We start from the raw sequence: 17441 nt of genomic DNA on the forward strand, positions 1-17441 counted from the left end.
AAAAAAAAAAAGCCCTTAACCACTTAAGATAAAAAGACATAGCTCCTACATCATGAATGGCTGTTGCTAGGGACGCCACGACATAGGAGCCATGTCCACTGTTTGATTGATTGCTGTGATCGATCGTGCACGAGCATGTCCGCTGCACTTCCTATCGAGGCAAGGGACCAAGTGGTCCCTCTACCCGATCAGCTCCCCGAAGCCACAATGATAGCCGTTACAGCTATCATAGTAAACCGCTGCATCAGGAATTACTTCCTGTGCGCGCACATGACCTCAGACCTGCACCACTGATTGGTTAAAGGGATCATGTGATCCCTTGATACTTGTGGCTGCAGTGATTGGTCCAAGGTATCATGTGATTCCTTGGCCAGTCAGTGTCCTCAATGAACATTGCCTCTGCTACAGTGTTCATTAAAAAAAATATATATATCTATATCTATCTCTCTATCTTATTACCAGCCGCATGAAATCAAAATGTACGTTCGATTCCCATAGACTGCTAGCAGGTGCTGGCAGTCTATGGTGGACGACGCGTGCGCAACAATGCAAAAAGGACGTGAAAACGCCAGTGTTTTTAGCAGGCACAACTGTGGCCTCTTTCTTACTGTCCCTCAGCAGTTCTGTTACCTCGCTCACATCTGTGTTTTGAGGTGGCAGGAGCTGCGGTGAGGGGGTCACCTAAATTTGTATGCAGTCAGCACTGATAAATTTGGGTGACGCCATTTGTAAAGCATTAAGACATCTATAAATCACACCGAGAAAAAATTGGTGCAAAAATTACAGGAATGGGCATGAAACAGTTTAATTTTACTGATATTCTATTATCCACTATAGTAGAATATCGGTAATTTAACTGATATTATGCTATCACCCATTTTACCCTAACTCTCACCTAAACCCTCTGCTAAGCCTTACCCCAACCACTCCTAACCCTAACCACCCACCACCTACTCCTAACACTAATCAGTCCCTATCTGAAATAACTGCAAAAAAGCTGTAGGCGCACCTTGAGAATAATGGATTGCCGTTCATCCAGTTTGTTATCAAATGACCTATATGTGACCTCCTTTTAATCATAATGAGTTGTAGAATAAATTTTGATGTGTTTTATAGCTTGGGCTAATATCATAGAGGGACACAAACTCAATTATGAAAAAAATTATAATTTTCAAAAGGATGATCAAACTTTGCAGAGTTTCAGCAAAACTACACTACAATTTTATGTTGGGTCTCAGTCAAGCAGGTTTTTAGGGATCTACCAACTGCAGTAGAAGCTACAGCAGGTTTAAAAGAAAGGGATGAAGATTCCCATGCTCTTAAAAGATTCAGTTTTCTTATCAGGTCTTTGAGGTGCCCAAAGTCCTCAAACTGCAAGTCTATTTCTGGAAACCCTAGACCAGTGATGGCTAACCTTGGCACTCCAGCTGTGGTGGAACTACAAGTCCCATGAGGCATTGCAATACTCTGATAGCTCTAAGCATAACTCAGGGAGGCAGAGGCATGATGGGATTTGTAGTTGTCACAGCTGGAGTGCCAAGGTTAGCCATCACTGCCCTAGACAAAGCTGGATCAAGGGACCCCAAAATTTCTGATCCTCTGCACTAAAAGGGTACTAAGAGTCATCGGCCAAAAGGCCAGTTTCTCTGTATTATCCCATTCCTTCCTAATCATAGCTTTGAGAGAAGAATGGACAGGAATAAAAAGGAGTCTGAGGGACAGATAAGCTCTCATACATTTGATCCAGCGGAGTCAGATTTTTGTTCAGTTTTAATAACCATTGTATTATGCATGGCAAATTGTTAAGATCTGGTGAGAAAGCAAATGTCTGCATCTTGCCACCTTTTTCACCTTCGTAGTTTCCAGAAATGTCCTCAGAGGATATGTCCAGTTCCCCTTCAGATAACTTAGATCCCATCGACTTCTCAACCCCTCTAGTCTGAGGGATTTAAAGATACAGGAGGAGAAGCAGGTGGAGGAATATTTCCTCAGGTTGTGTTGCAGGCTGAGATTCAGTAGGAACCTAAACTGAAGGAGGGTACAGCAGAATCCTTAATTTCTTTGATAGCTGTGGACATTTCTGATCTCATCCAAACCATAAGATCTTTAAATATCACAAGGGATTAACTTTTCACCATTTTATTAGTACAATGGTGACATAATTTTCTGCTTGAGGATGAAGAAATGTTTGCATTGCATAATGGACACTTTTCCACTTTAGAAAAGTAACAAATCGAATAAAAAGCTTTAAAAAAAAAAAAAAAAAAAAAAAGACAGAATTTAAAGGGACACTTAAGTCAAACAAAAAAAATGAATTTTACTCACTTATGGCTTCCAATAGCCCCTTGCAGCTGTCCGGTGCCCCCGCTGTCTCCCTCCGATCCTCCTGGCCCCGCCAGCAGCAACTTCCTGTTTCGGTGACAGGAGCTGACAGGCTGGGGACGTGAGTAATTCTTCGCGTTCCCAGACACATTAGCACCCTCTATGCTGCTATATGGTATATGATATATGCTATAGCAGCATAGATGGCGCTATTGTGGCCAGGAATGCGAAGAATCACTTGCGGCCCCAGCCTGTCAGCTACTGTCACCGAAACAGGAAGTGGCTGCCGGTGGGGCTAGGAAGATCGGAGGGAGATGGCGAGGGCACCGGACAGCTGCAGCGGGCTATTGGAAGCCCCAGGTGAGTAAAACTCATTTTTTTTGTTTGACTTAAGTGTCCCTTTAACACAATACATAAAATGTCACCTTAAGGCTTTTTTTTTTTTTTTTTTTTTTTATTATGTGTGCCATGATGGTATATTACTGTTATTTTGGCAAATGAGGGCTTTTAATTCTTGCTAGAGAAAAATTGTAAAAACAAAAGAAACAGAAAGAAATACACCTTTACTTCCAAATAGTATATTATCCCCATACATTCCACTAGGGACATAATTTAGACAAGACAAACAACATTTATATTGCGCTTTTCTCCTTGCGGACTCAAAGCGCCAGAGCAGAGCAGCAGCCACTAGGGCGCGCTCTATTGGCAGTAGCAGTGTAAGGGAGACTTGCCAAAGGTCTCCTACTGAATTAGTGCTGGCTTACTGAACAGGCAGAGGCGAGATTCGAACCCTGGTCTGTGTCAGAGGCAGAGCCCTTAACCATTACACCATCAGCCAACTGCTGCAACTGCAATTTAAATGTTGGGATTACCAGGACAAAAAATGTGTGGGTTTTATTTATGGTAATGGTATTTTGCAACCATAGTGGATAAAAATTGGGAAATTTCCCCCCCCCCCCATTTTTCCTTTTCAAAATGCATAGAAAATTTACGGAAAATGGATACCACCCCCAAAAAGCCTAATTGGTGGCGAAAAAACAAGATCTAGATCATTTAGATGTGATGATTAGTGATAGTTATTAGCGAATGAATAGGAGGAGCACTGAAATGTGAAAATTGCTTGGATGCATAAGGTGACAAAAAAAAAAAAAACACACCTGAAGGTTAAAGAACAAACTATCAAAGTATTCATTTATTTAATCACCCATGAGATGAATCACCTAAAAATTTTAATAGACTGATCGTAAAAATCTTTTTTTACCACAACGTCTCGTTATCTTTTGAACACACTTATGAACCCGGACTGTGGAATAGTCCATCTCCACAGGTGATGCACTCAAAGAAGTATGGGATATAACATTTATAGCCTCCCCACTTCACAGCGCAGCAAGAATTACCACATAAGGGAGGGGGGGGGATATGGGTTGATGAAGGTCACCTGCAGAGAGGAAATAAGCCTGGACATTAAATGGTCAGTATTATGTGCAGCAAGAGACAAGCAATTCGCTCCTATTCTGAGAGGCATACAGCGGTTACAGGAAGGAGAGACACTGGCACTCTTAATGCATACATAGAGGAGCAGCTCTAGGCACATTATGAACGCCAGTGCCTCTGGTTCCTGTAACAGCTATGTGCCTGTCAGAAGAGGAGCAAAAGTGCTTCCATCTTGCTGCGTGTACAGCCAGGATTATTCCTCTGATAGCTGTTGATGCAGTACGGTCTCTCCTGGCTTGCCTCTGCACAGGACCGAGCCTGGGCGGGTGCAAGGCACCCAGGCGCCTGTCAGAGGCGCCGGCCGCCGCTTTCCCCCCTGTGGCCGCCGCTTCCTCCCTCTAGCCACGTCAGACCTCGATCAGGCGGCGACCAATAGTGCGGGCGCTAGGACCTAGCACGCTGCACTGATATGCGGAAGTGACATCACTTCCGCATACAGAGCGGGTGCGTCCGGCGCCCTCTTACTGGTCAGGTTGCCCGCTGATCGCGGTCTGACACTGCTGCAAAGTGAAGGGGGGGGGGTGGGGGGAGCGGCAGCTACTGTCACTCACTACCTAAACAGGGTCCCTATATCTCTGCCTACATATACTGGGGACATATACCCCTGCCTACATACACTGGGGACACTAGCTGTTTGACATTATGTGCATTTACTGATGAAAGGCTGTCTGTCATTACGTGCATTTACTGGTGAACCGCTGTCTCTTATGTGCATTTAGTGGGCAAATTGTCAGTAAAAATAATCTTGTCAGTAAATTTTTAGGTATTTGTCAGTAAAAAAAAAAACGTGAAAGGTTGGCAACACTGGCAGGCTGTGCGGCGCAACAGGAAAGATACAGGCAGCCCACCTCACGCTTGGGCTTGGCAGGGGAGGAGCCAACGACAGCGAGCATAGGGTGGCTGCAGGCAGCCATAAATACGCAGTGTGTGACTGCGTCGAACTCGCAGAGCCTCTCAGCCTGAGTCAGTCCAGAGACAAGCAGACTCGCAGGCAGCCAAAGCCAGCCAGCAGCAAGCCCATGGAAGAGGGGTAGGAATGGGGGTATCGCATGCATGCGTAAAGAGGTGGAAGGTGTGGGTGTGATTAGGCAGGACATGGGTGTGGTTAGGTGCAGTTAATTTAACCACTCCCATAGGCGCCAGAGAAAACCTTGCACCCAGGTGCCAGGCACCCCAGGCTCACCCCTGCAGCTCTGCAGCACATTGCTAATGCTGGGTACACAAAGTTTTTTTTCACCAGATTTCCATGCGATCGATAGTACGAATCGAATCTCAACCAAAAATTGACAGTAATTTTTATTGTCCGCCTGCTACACACACGTACGTTTTCTGTTCTCACTATGTTTTCAAATAATTACGCCCACTATTGATGACACTGCAATCTGCTACAGCCCCCTAAACGCCTCTATAGTACATACAGTCGAGCCACACAATAAGATAGTCATCTCAACCGTTTATTTTCAACATGTCCGATACTATTCCGATCGAGAACACTAGATTCTGCCCGAAAACAAACAAACAAACAAAAAAAACGCTAATGACCCATCCCACCCAGGTTTCCGCTTCTTTAGTAGGCTCCCCTTAGGCCGGAGATTCCGATCCATCTACACCAGGAGCACAAGGCAGAGGAACAGTTTCTTCCCCTCAGCCATAAACTGAACTCTGAACTCTAAAGCCGCATCTACACAAGTAGATGCGGCCGCGATGCTCCTTATCGAGCCGCTAATGCGGCTCGATTGATAAGATCCGACAGGACGGATCTCCGCACCGCCGATTCCCTGCTCGATCCCCGCGAGTGGACAATGGCAGGGAATCGTGCGGGAGATAAGTGGCGCCGGCCGGGACGAGCAGGGAATCGAATGCGGCGCGGGGACGCAGCGGGCACGCGGAAGAGGCGATCCGGCGACTAATTGAGCAGCCGGATCGCTGCAATGTCCCATGGTGTAGATGGGGCTTTAGAACCCTCCTCATCCAACCACGACAAGTGGTGTCTGGTAGCACCTAGCCTGACTGCACAGCTGCACACTTCATATATAAGTGTTCGAATGTGTCCAATGCTGTAACCGTATCCTTTATATTGTCTGTCTGCTTACATGTATGTATCGTATGTCCTGCTCGTTCTCACACTAGCCCTGTACTTGCCAAACCCAATTCCGGGCACGGCCCAGTCGTGCTTGGCGAAATAAAAGATTCTGATTCTGATGTAACCAGTCTTCCATTATTACTTAACCACTTTACCACCACGGGTGCGTGTATCTACGCTCCTTTTATTATCCTTTCCCCACCAGGAGCGCAGATACACGCACCCCCCGCCACTACTGCCGCGGACCGCACTCGCCACTTGTCCGAAGATCAATGAACGGGAGAGGGAAGAAAAAAAAAAGAAAGTGCACATTTCCCCAAAAATATTGGCGCCAAACATTGTGATAGGGACATAATTTAAACGGTGTAATAACCAGGGCAAATGGGCAAATAAAGTTCATGGATTTTAATTACAGTAGCATGCATTTAAAGAGAGTCTGAAGCGAGAATAAATCTCGCTTCAGACCTCATAAATAGCAGGGGCACGTGTGCCCCTGCTAAAACGCCGCTATAGCGCGGCTTAACGGGGGTCCCTTCACCCCCAAATCCCCCTCGATACACCCGGGGAGCGCTTCCTGGTTGGGGCAGGGCTAACCGCCGCAGCCCTGCCCCACGCGCGTCTGTCAGCGCGTATCTCCGCCTCTCCCCCGCCCCTCTCAGTCTTCCTTCACTGAGAGGGGCGGGGAGAGGCGGCGATGCGCCGCTGACAGACGCGACTGGAGGCAGGGCTGCAGCCGTTAGCCCTGCCTCCAGGAAGGGAAATTCTGCGACCTTTCTACGACACACTTTTGCGGGGGGTGGGTTGGGGGTGAAGGGACCCCCGTTTAGCCGCGGGATAGCGGCGTTTTAGCAGGGGCACACGTGCCCCTGCTATTTATGAGCTCTGAAGCGAGATTTATTCTCGCTTCAGAGTCTCTTCAAAAACTATAATGGCTGAAAACTGAAAAATATTTTCCCCACGTTTTCCCATTAAAACACATTTAGAATAAAATTGGCATAATGTCCCACCTAAAGAATGCCTAATTGGTGGCGGAAAAAAAAACAAAACGATATAGTTCATTTCATTGCGATAAGTAAAGATAAAGTTCTAGACGAATGAATGGAAGAAGCGCTGAAAAGGTGAAAATTGCTCTGGTGCTCCAGGGGTAAAACCCCTCAGTTGTGAAGTTGTTAAACTAAGACAAAAAAAATTCTGGTTTGCATGAAGATGTAAAGAAAAAGAAATCCAAAAACCGTTTTACCGCTTTCATGTTGTAGCCTTGTTTCATAAGAGCCTGTGTCACATTATTCTTTCTTGCCTTGACAAAGGATTCTTCCCCTTCTGAGCTGTTAATTGCAAAAAGGGAGAGAACACATGACTAAATTATATCCACTTAGGCTTGTTTTTTTTGTTTTAATTGTGAAATAGAGTTCTGAAACATTTGTATTGAACTGAAGAGTAGTTTCTGGACACAAACCTAGCAGTAATATATTTACGGTAATCATTAAATATTTGATACCCTGCTAAGTTTGGCCACTTACAAAGAAATGAACAGTTGAAAATGTATGGTAGTAACAAAAAAAAACAACAAAAAAACAACAACTTTGTACTTGTATTTTTGCAGACTCTGTACACAAACTCTAAGGGCCCGTTTCCACTGTAGCGTTACGAAATCGCCAGCGAATCACCGCAGGCAAATCGCATGCGGGTGCGATTCCGCATGCGTTTTTTGCCGCGATTTCGCATGCGATTTCGCATAGGTAAGGCTGTATGCGATTTTAACCATGTCACTGCCTGTGTGAATTAACATGGGTACCTATGCGAAATCGCATGCGAAATCGCGGCAAAAAACGCATGGGGAAAACGCATGCGATTTCCCTATTAAATACATTGTGTGCGATTCGCCTGCATTCCACACGCAGGCTAATTCTGAGGCCCCTACCCTGCAGATTTTTTCTGCACAGAAAAACGTGCGGGGAAACGCACAAGTGGAAACAGTCCCATCCACTTCTACTGACTGTGCGGATCCGCATGCGTTGCCCGCATGCGGATTCGCGATAGTGGAAACGGGCCCTAAAGCCTTTGGGTTTCTTGGCTACTGCTTGACATGGAGACGCTTGCTCCCTCCACATTTTCTGTAGGACTGAAAATTTAAGACTGGCTAGGCCACTCCATGACCTTACAGCAGACCCAAACCAAATTTTTTCTCTTTTTTTTTTTTTTAAATATTTACTTGCACCACTGACATACAAAGATTTAAAAAAAAAAAAAAAAAAAAAAAAAAAAAAATCCTTCAAGCCTATGAGCATTTCAGTGCATGATTTTTCACCCTTCTCTTTTCATAACCAGGGTTATACAGGTGGCAACCACGCTCCATAACTCCTGGAGCGTGGTTGGAGCTAGCGTGAGTCAGAGCGCTTCCCCTATAGATGCTCTTAGGCTTTTAACTTATATGCCCAACACACCCATGCCGCATCCGCTACCATTTTTTTATTGCCTAAATCTTTTTTAACAAACAAGGGTGCTGACCCTGATACTTTTACGCTATGCGAGGCGTGTTTTTCTCTTTTCTTCTGGAGGACATTATTGCGTGGAGTGACAACATACAGTTGGTGACCTATTGCCTGGAAAGGCTTATAAGCGCCCAGCAGTTATTGCCAGTGTGGCTGAGGGGTGGCCTATACCCTTGAGGTGTTGTCGGGCCCTATAGGCCACATCATCCGGTGAGTTATTCCACATGGGGGGGGGGGGGTAGTGTGTGTTCCATGCTTCACCTATACAGTTTGTCATTTTACTACTAGCAACAAAGACTTTACCACAGAGCGCTATTGCCTTTTTACATTTGACTTTTTACTATTTACACCAATAGCAAGGAAGCGCCCCACTGTGACTGTTTGGTTTTGTCTGATTATTGTAATAGCCCTGAATTGTAATTCATCTGTGAGCGCTTGTGTTTTTTCTTGTTTTTTAAAAGTATTAGATGCCAAAGATCAGGACTGCCAAGCAATTTGTACGAAAAAAAAAAACAAAAAACCCCAACACACAAAACCACACAGTTATGAATATAATTTTTCAGCCTCCACATTCCTCTCACTTCAGGTTCCCTGTAAGACAGGCTTTTGCGTGTGCCTTCTTAACCATTTCTGCCGTCCAGACGTGAAGCTCACGTCCGGGCGACTGCTCTGCTGCTGCTCTTGCGGGCACGCCCCCTGGTAGCCCTGGGATCAGTGAACATGTTCCCAATCAGTGTCCCCAGCAGAAAAACCGAAGTGCTCTTACTAGAGGCCTTTAGTCTTTCCGCATCCCTTTGTGCTTCCGCTTAGCGAGAAGCACAAGGGAAAAAATAAAATAAATGTTTTTGTTTTAAAGGTGGCCAAATAGTAAAACTACATCTACATATTTTTTACATTACAAGTTACACATAACATTAAAAATTAACTTTATTTCCCACACCAAAATATTACCCAAATAAAAGGGGGGGGGGGGGGGGGGAGAAAGTTACTTAAGGCTCTGACTTTTTTTTTAACTTTTTAAATATGCATGTGAAGGGGGTATACTACAAACTTTTTTAAATTAAAAGCTTGTAAATAGTGATGGACGCAAAACGGAAAAAATGCACCTTTATTTCCAAATAAAATATTGGTGCCATACATTGTGATAGGGACAAAATTTAAATGGTCATAACCAAGACAAACGGGCAAATAAAATACATTAGGTTTTAATTACGGTAGCGTGTATTTTAAAGCTATAATGGCCGAAAACTGAGAAATTATGAATTTTCCCTTTTTTTCTTGTTAATCCTGTTAAAATGCATTTATAAAAATTCTTAGAAAAATGTACCACCCAAAGAAAGCCTAATTGGTGGTGGAAATATTACAGTTAGACTTACCGGTAACTGTATTTCTAGACGTCATACGGGACACTGGAGATGTGGCTCCGCCCATCCAATCAGTGGAAACCACCTGAAAGAGTAAAAAGAGTATTAATAGCCCCCACCCTCCCCTGGCTCCTCAGTGTAATGCAAGTAACTTCCAACTAAAACACAGAGAAGAGGAGAGGAAATAAGACACCTCAAAAGAAGTGTAACCCATAAACCCCCAATCCAATAGCCGTAAGAGAGTGCGACAGGAATAGAGGTGGGTTGGTGTCCCGTATGACGTCTAGAAATACAGTTACCGGTAAGTCTAACTGTAATATTCTCTAGCCGTCATACGGGACACTGGAGATGATAAACAAGTAGTCTGAAAAGACATAACTAGGGAGGGCCACAACCCTGGAGCACTACTCTGCCAAAACAACACCGTACTATGCATAGGTCCACAGAACCTTATGGGCAGTAAATTCCCATGCAGAACAGTTCTGCCACACAACCGCACTGGCCCTCAGAGCAGGATTGTCAACTCTGCTCTCCCTCTCTACAAGATTTTCAATCTCCACAGCCAGCATAGATAAAGTGCCGGCCTGTATATCAGACCAATTCGAAACAGGTTTGCAGACCAATTCGAAAGAGGCTCAAAGTTAAAATCAAACCAGACGAAGTCAAAACCGATAGAAAGTCATAATCGAAAGACTGAAAGTCATAATCGAAAGACTGAAAGTCATAATCGAAAGACTGAAAGTCATAATCGAAAGACTGAAAGTCATAATCGAAAGACTGAAAGTCATAATCGAAAGACTGAAAGTCATAATCGAAAGACTGAAAGTCATAATCGAAAGACTGAAAGTCATAATCGAAAGACTGAAAGTCATAATCGAAAGACTGAAAGTCATAATCGAAAGACTGAAAGTCATAATCGAAAGACTGAAAGTCATAATCGAAAGACTGAAAGTCAAAATCGAAAGACTGAAAGTCAAAATCGAAAGACTGAAAGTCAAAATCGAAAGACTGAAAGTCAAAATCGAAAGACTGAAAGTCAAAATCGAAACAGACTAGAAGTCAAAATCGAAACAGATTGAAAGTCATAATCGAAAGACTGAAAGTCAAAATCGAAACAGACTCGAAGTCACAATCGAAAGACTCGAAGTCATAATCGAAAGACTGAAAGTCAAAATCGAAAGACTGAAAGTCAAAATCGAAACAGACTAGAAGTCGAAATCGAAACAGACTGAAAGTCATAATCGAAAGACTGAAAGTCAAAATCGAAACAGACTCGAAGTCACAATCGAAAGACTGAAAGTCATAATCGAAAGACTGAAAGTCATAATCGAAAGACTGAAAGTCATAATCGAAAGACTGAAAGTCATAATCGAAAGACTGAAAGTCATAATCGAAACAGACTAGAAGTTAAAATCGAAACAGACTGAAAGTCATAATCGAAAGACTGAAAGTCATAATCGAAACAGACTAGAAGTTAAAATCGAAACAGACTGAAAGTCATAATCGAAAGACTGAAAGTCAAAATCGAAAGACTGAAAGTCATAATCGAAAGACTGAAAGTCATAATCGAAAGACTGAAAGTCATAATCGAAAGACTGAAAGTCATAATCGAAAGACTGAAAGTCATAATCGAAACAGACTAGAAGTTAAAATCGAAACAGACTGAAAGTCATAATCGAAAGACTGAAAGTCAAAATCGAAAGACTGAAAGTCATAATCGAAAGACTGAAAGTCATAATCGAAAGACTGAAAGTCATAATCGAAAGACTGAAAGTCATAATCGAAACAGACTAGAAGTTAAAATCGAAACAGACTGAAAGTCATAATCGAAAGACTGAAAGTCAAAATCGAAACAGACTCGAAGTCATAATCGAAAGACTCGAAGTCATAATCGAAAGACTCGAAGTCATAATCGAAAGACTCGAAGTCAAAATCGAAACTAGACTCGAAGTCATAATCGAAAGACTCGAAGTCATAATCGAAAGACTCGAAGTCATAATCGAAAGACTCGAAGTCATAATCGAAAGACTCGAAGTCATAATCGAAAGACTCGAAGTCATAATCGAAAGACTCGAAGTCATAATCGAAAGACTCGAAGTCATAATCGAAAGACTCGAAGTCATAATCGAAAGACTCGAAGTCATAATCGAAAGACTCGAAGTCATAATCGAAAGACTCGAAGTCATAATCGAAAGACTCGAAGTCATAATCGAAAGACTCGAAGTCATAATCGAAAGACTCGAAGTCATAATCGAAAGACTCGAAGTCAAAATCGAAACTAGACTCGAAGTCATAATCGAAAGACTCGAAGTCATAATCGAAAGACTCGAAGTCATAATCGAAAGACTCGAAGTCATAATCGAAAGACTCGAAGTCATAATCGAAAGACTCGAAGTCATAATCGAAACTAGACTCGAAGTCATAATCGAAACTAGACTCGAAGTCAGAATCGAAAGACTCGAAGTCAGAATCGAAAGACTCGAAGTCAGAATCGAAAGACTCGAAGTCAGAATCGAAAGACTCGAAGTCAGAATCGAAAGACTCGAAGTCAGAATCGAAAGACTCGAAGTCAGAATCGAAAGACTCGAAGTCAGAATCGAAAGACTCGAAGTCAGAATCGAAAGACTCGAAGTCATAATCGAAAGACTCGAAGTCATAATCGAAAGACTCGAAGTCATAATCGAAAGAATGTAAGTCAAAAACGAAAGACTGAAAGTCATAATCGAAAGACTGTAAGTCAAAATCGAAACAGACTCGAAGTCATAATCGAAAGACTCGAAGTCATAATCGAAAGACTCGAAGTCATAATCGAAAGACTCGAAGTCATAATCGAAAGACTCGAAGTCATAATCGAAAGACTCGAAGTCATAATCGAAAGACTCGAAGTCATAATCGAAAGACTCGAAGTCATAATCGAAAGACTCGAAGTCATAATCGAAAGACTCGAAGTCATAATCGAAAGACTCGAAGTCATAATCGAAAGACTCGAAGTCATAATCGAAAGACTGAAAGTCAAAATCGAAAGACTGAAAGTCAAAATCGAAAGACTGAAAGTCAAAATCGAAAGACTGAAAGTCAAAATCGAAAGACTGAAAGTCAAAATCGAAAGACTGAAAGTCAAAATCGAAAGACTGAAAGTCATAATCGAAACAGACTAGAAGTCAAAATCGAAACAGACAAAGTCAAAATCGAAACAGACTGAAAGTCAAAATCGAAACAGACTGAAAGTCAAAAATCGAAAGACTGAAAGTCAAAAATCGAAAGACTGAAAGTCATAATCGAAAGACTGAAAGTCATAATCGAAAGACTGAAAGTCATAATCGAAAGACTGAAAGTCATAATCGAAAGACTGAAAGTCATAATCGAAAGACTCGAAGTCATAATCGAAAGACTCGAAGTCATAATCGAAAGACTCGAAGTCATAATCGAAAGACTCGAAGTCATAATCGAAAGACTGAAAGTCAAAATCGAAAGACTGAAAGTCAAAATCGAAAGACTGAAAGTCAAAATCGAAAGACTCGAAGTCATAATCGAAAGACTCGAAGTCATAATCGAAAGACTCGAAGTCATAATCGAAAGACTCGAAGTCATAATCGAAAGACTCGAAGTCATAATCGAAAGACTCGAAGTCATAATCGAAACAGACTAGAAGTCAAAATCGAAACAGACTGAAAGTCAAAATCGAAACAGACTGAAAGTCAAAATCGAAACAGACTGAAAGTCAAAATCGAAACAGACTGAAAGTCAAAATCGAAAGACTGAAAGTCATAATCGAAAGACTCGAAGTCATAATCGAAAGACTCGAAGTCATAATCGAAAGACTCGAAGTCATAATCGAAAGACTCGAAGTCATAATCGAAAGACTCGAAGTCATAATCGAAAGACTGAAAGTCATAATCGAAAGACTCGAAGTCATAATCGAAAGACTCGAAGTCATAATCGAAAGACTCGAAGTCATAATCGAAAGACTCGAAGTCATAATCGAAAGACTCGAAGTCATAATCGAAAGACTCGAAGTCATAATCGAAAGACTCGAAGTCATAATCGAAAGAGACAAAGACATAATCGAAAGAGACAAAGTCATAATCGCAACATACTAAAAATCATAATCACAACATACTAAAAGTCATAATCGCAACATACTGAAAGTCATAACGTACTGACAGTTATAATCGAAACCGACTGAAAGTCGTAATCGCAACAGATTCGAAGTCAAATTCGAAACAAGGGACTCCCTGAAAACTAACCAGAGATTCATTTCTTGAAAGTTTCCATTACTCCTTAATTGTCAATCACCATCGCTTCAGTGCAGGTTTGACAAATCATCATGTTCTAATATTGGGGAAGCCAATTGCTGCCCCACCTGCTGCTTAACATTCACAGTTAGATCACATGGACACAGAGGATAGGTGAAAAGAAAAAAATATATACAGGGAAAATCACTCTCTAATACTAAACATATGAGTGCACATCCCTGTAAAATGTTAGTTTCTGCATCTAGCATAGGAAACAAATGATTCCTTAAAACTGCTCAGGGCTTTCCTTACTCATCTCGTTATAATACTGGGGAAGCTTAATGTTGCAATAGCAAATTTTCGTTTTTGGCTTCTCCAAACATTATCCTATACCTCCCCCGCTTTTACTTTCAGCTTGCTATGATATAGATAGCGGGAAAGGATAAAACACAGGTGAAATCACACTCTAAACTGCATAATATGAGTGTATATCCCTGCAAAAAAGCGCTATCAGTGCACACACCTCATCTGCTGGAACAGACAAGGAAGCCTCATGCCTGTTATCCCATCTCTCCAGCATGGTCAATGCACTCACCTCTGCTGCTGGAACAGACTGGGAAGCCTCTTGCCTGTGATCCCATCTTTCCAGCCTGGTTAATGCACTTACCTCTGCTGCTGGAAAAGACTGGGAAGCCTCTTGCCTGTGATCCCATCTCTCCAGTATGGTCAATGCAGTCACCTCTGCTGCTGGAACAGACTGGGAAGCCTCTTGCCTGTGATCCCATCTTTCCAGCATGGGGGAGAACAACAGGAGCAGTTCCATTTCTTATGCTGCCTAGTTCTCCTATATTAGACTCCCCCACCAGCGCCAGCTTCCCAACCATCGCTTGTGGCCCAGGGATTTCCTGCATGCGCAGTGCTGCCATGCCAAGCAGCTGGGGGAGAGTCCCACGATCCTTGCCCGCACAAATGCATACGGAGGGCAGAGGGATCGACATCCGAACACCGCGTTCGGCAGAAAACCGGGTGCATAAAGAGACGCCACTTAGCGCTCACAACGATCACCCAACACCCGGTCTCTCTTGGCCTCACCCTAGTGAAGCTAAAAAATAATAAAAACTAAGGGAGCTACTCCTCTTCGGTGTTTCCGGGACGGAAACCAAATTAAACTGAGGAGCCAGGGGAGGGTGGGGGCTATTAATACTCTTTTTACTCTTTCAGGTGGTTTCCACTGATTGGATGGGCGGAGCCACATCTCCAGTGTCCCGTATGACGGCTAGAGAAAAACAAGATATAGCTCAATAAAATGTGTTAAGTAGTGATAAAGTTATTAGCGAATGAATGGGAGGTGAAAATTGCTCTGATGCATAATGTGAAAATTCCCTGTGGGCTGAAATGGTTAAAGAGGACCTCCGGTAAAAATGTAATAAAGTAGTGCTACATTTTTACAATTATGTATACATGATTTAGTCTGTTTGCCCATAGTAAAAGCGTTCCTCTCCCTGATTTACATTTTGACATCACACAGTGACATTTTTACTGCTGGCAGGTGATGTCAGTGTATGTAGCTGCTGCTTGCTTTTTTTTGGCAGTTGAAACAGCTGTTAACAGCCATTTCCCACAATACAACAAGGTTCACACACCGGAAATTGCCAGGACCATGGTCCTCAGTTTCACCATAATATTAGCCATACCGAGCCCCCTGATGATCAGTTTGTGAAAAGGAATAGATTTCTCATGTTAAACCCCCCCCCCCCCCAGTATCAGCTGCTGACTGGGATGAAGTTCAATTCTTGGTTACGGTTTCTCTTTAAATGAAAGGGCACTTTCTGGGTGCTGCAAAATTTAATCCATTTTGGCCTGGTGTTTTGCCAATGATTTGGGACTAGAGTCCCAACCATCCTTTAGATCATTAAAGGAGGAGAACTGTAGTGAGGTATATGGAGGCTGCCATATGGATTTCCCTTTAAGCAATACCAGTTACCTGGCAGCCCTGCAGAGCCATCTGCCTGCAAAATCCCACCAGAAACAAGCTAATCACCTGATCTGCTGCATGCTTGTTCAGGGGCTATGGCTAAAAGTATTCGAGGCAGAGGTTCAACAGGATAGCCAGGTAACAGGTATTGCTTAAAAGTAAATATGGCAGCCTCTATATACACCTCTCTACAGTTCTTTAAGCTCCTCCCATGTAGTAGTGTGCTGATCACTCACCATTCTCACAACCACCAACACCCCATGAGGCAAGATCATGCATGGAGCTCCAGACCAGGGGTGGAGGATGGTCAGGTTATATATTTCTTCCATTTCACAGTAGTTGCACCAATTGTCACTTCTTAACCAAGCTTCTACTCACAGAACTCCCCCTAGCCGGGTGGGTTGCAACGACAATGCAGGGCCAGGGCTTCTCTACATAACTCTGCTTACAGCATAGGAAGAGGTGAGCTGATGGCAGCTGGGTGCTCACCAAAACTAGCTGGGTGGAGCACCCAGCTCAAAGTTCCTGGGGAGAACACTGGCAGCAGCTGACTTTAATAATGGGCACTCATGCCATTCTATCAGGTGCCATGATTGTTTATAGCTGGCAAATGCAGCTTTTATGATTGCACTCTATAGCAGTCTTTTTACCAGCGCTTCTGGACCATTCATACCTTCTCCGCTCCTTGTGCGGACAACCACCTACGTGGTCAATATTTGTGGGTTTAACTTGTATTTAGGTTTTTTTTTCTTTTGGATTTGGTTGATTCTTGGAGGGGGCAGCATTATACAGCAGTGTAGGGAGTGGTTATGCTAAATTTATGGCAGTTAAAAACCAGCCCTTGGATCCTTATCCTTATGTTGAGGCTACTACAAGGGCACGGAATGGCAAGCCATGGGGCTTGGTTATAACAGAGAAATCACATTTCTAATATCACGCACCCTTAAAGAGAACCCGAGGTGGGATTACTTATGTTAGTGGGGCACAGAGGCTGGTTGTGCACACTAACACCAGCCTCTGTTGCCCCATGGTGTGCCTCCAGGACCCCCCTGCACGCCGCTATAAGCCCCGCAGTGCTAGCGACACAGTGTGGTGCCAGCATAATGTTTACCTCTGCTTGTGTTAGCGCCGCTCCCCCGCCTCCTCTGTATCGGCGCTACCTGCCCGTGTCCCTTCCCTCCCGCTGATTAGAGGGAAGGGACGCGGGCGGGTAGCGCCAACACGGAGGAGGCGGGGGAGCGGCGCTAACAAACAGGCATAGGTAAACATTGTGCTGGCGACACACTGTGTCACTAGCACTGCAGAGGGGATAGCGGCGCGCAGGGGGGTCCTGGAGGCACACCATGGGGCAACAGAGGCTGGTGTTAGTGTGCACAACCCGCCTCTGTGCCCCACTAAAAATTCAATCCCACCTCGGGTTCTCTTTAAAGGACAACTGAAGTTTAAGTGATATGGAGTCTGTTGCCTGGCAGCCCT

General features: G+C 43.5%; 1 protein-coding gene across 1 annotated transcript in view; it reads right to left on the reverse strand.

Annotated features, from left to right (window-relative positions):
- The window catches only part of LOC137504676 (cytosolic phospholipase A2 gamma-like), a 101195-nt gene that overhangs the window by 67635 nt on the left and 16119 nt on the right, over positions 1-17441 (reverse strand). Inside the window, exon 4 of the mRNA XM_068233258.1 lies at positions 7140-7224. Coding sequence (XP_068089359.1) covers positions 7140-7224 — 85 coding nt within the window. The remainder of the gene's footprint in view (positions 1-7139; positions 7225-17441) is intronic.

This window comes from Hyperolius riggenbachi, chromosome 4 (genome assembly GCF_040937935.1).
Source record: "Hyperolius riggenbachi isolate aHypRig1 chromosome 4, aHypRig1.pri, whole genome shotgun sequence".
NCBI lineage: Eukaryota > Metazoa > Chordata > Amphibia > Anura > Hyperoliidae > Hyperolius > Hyperolius riggenbachi.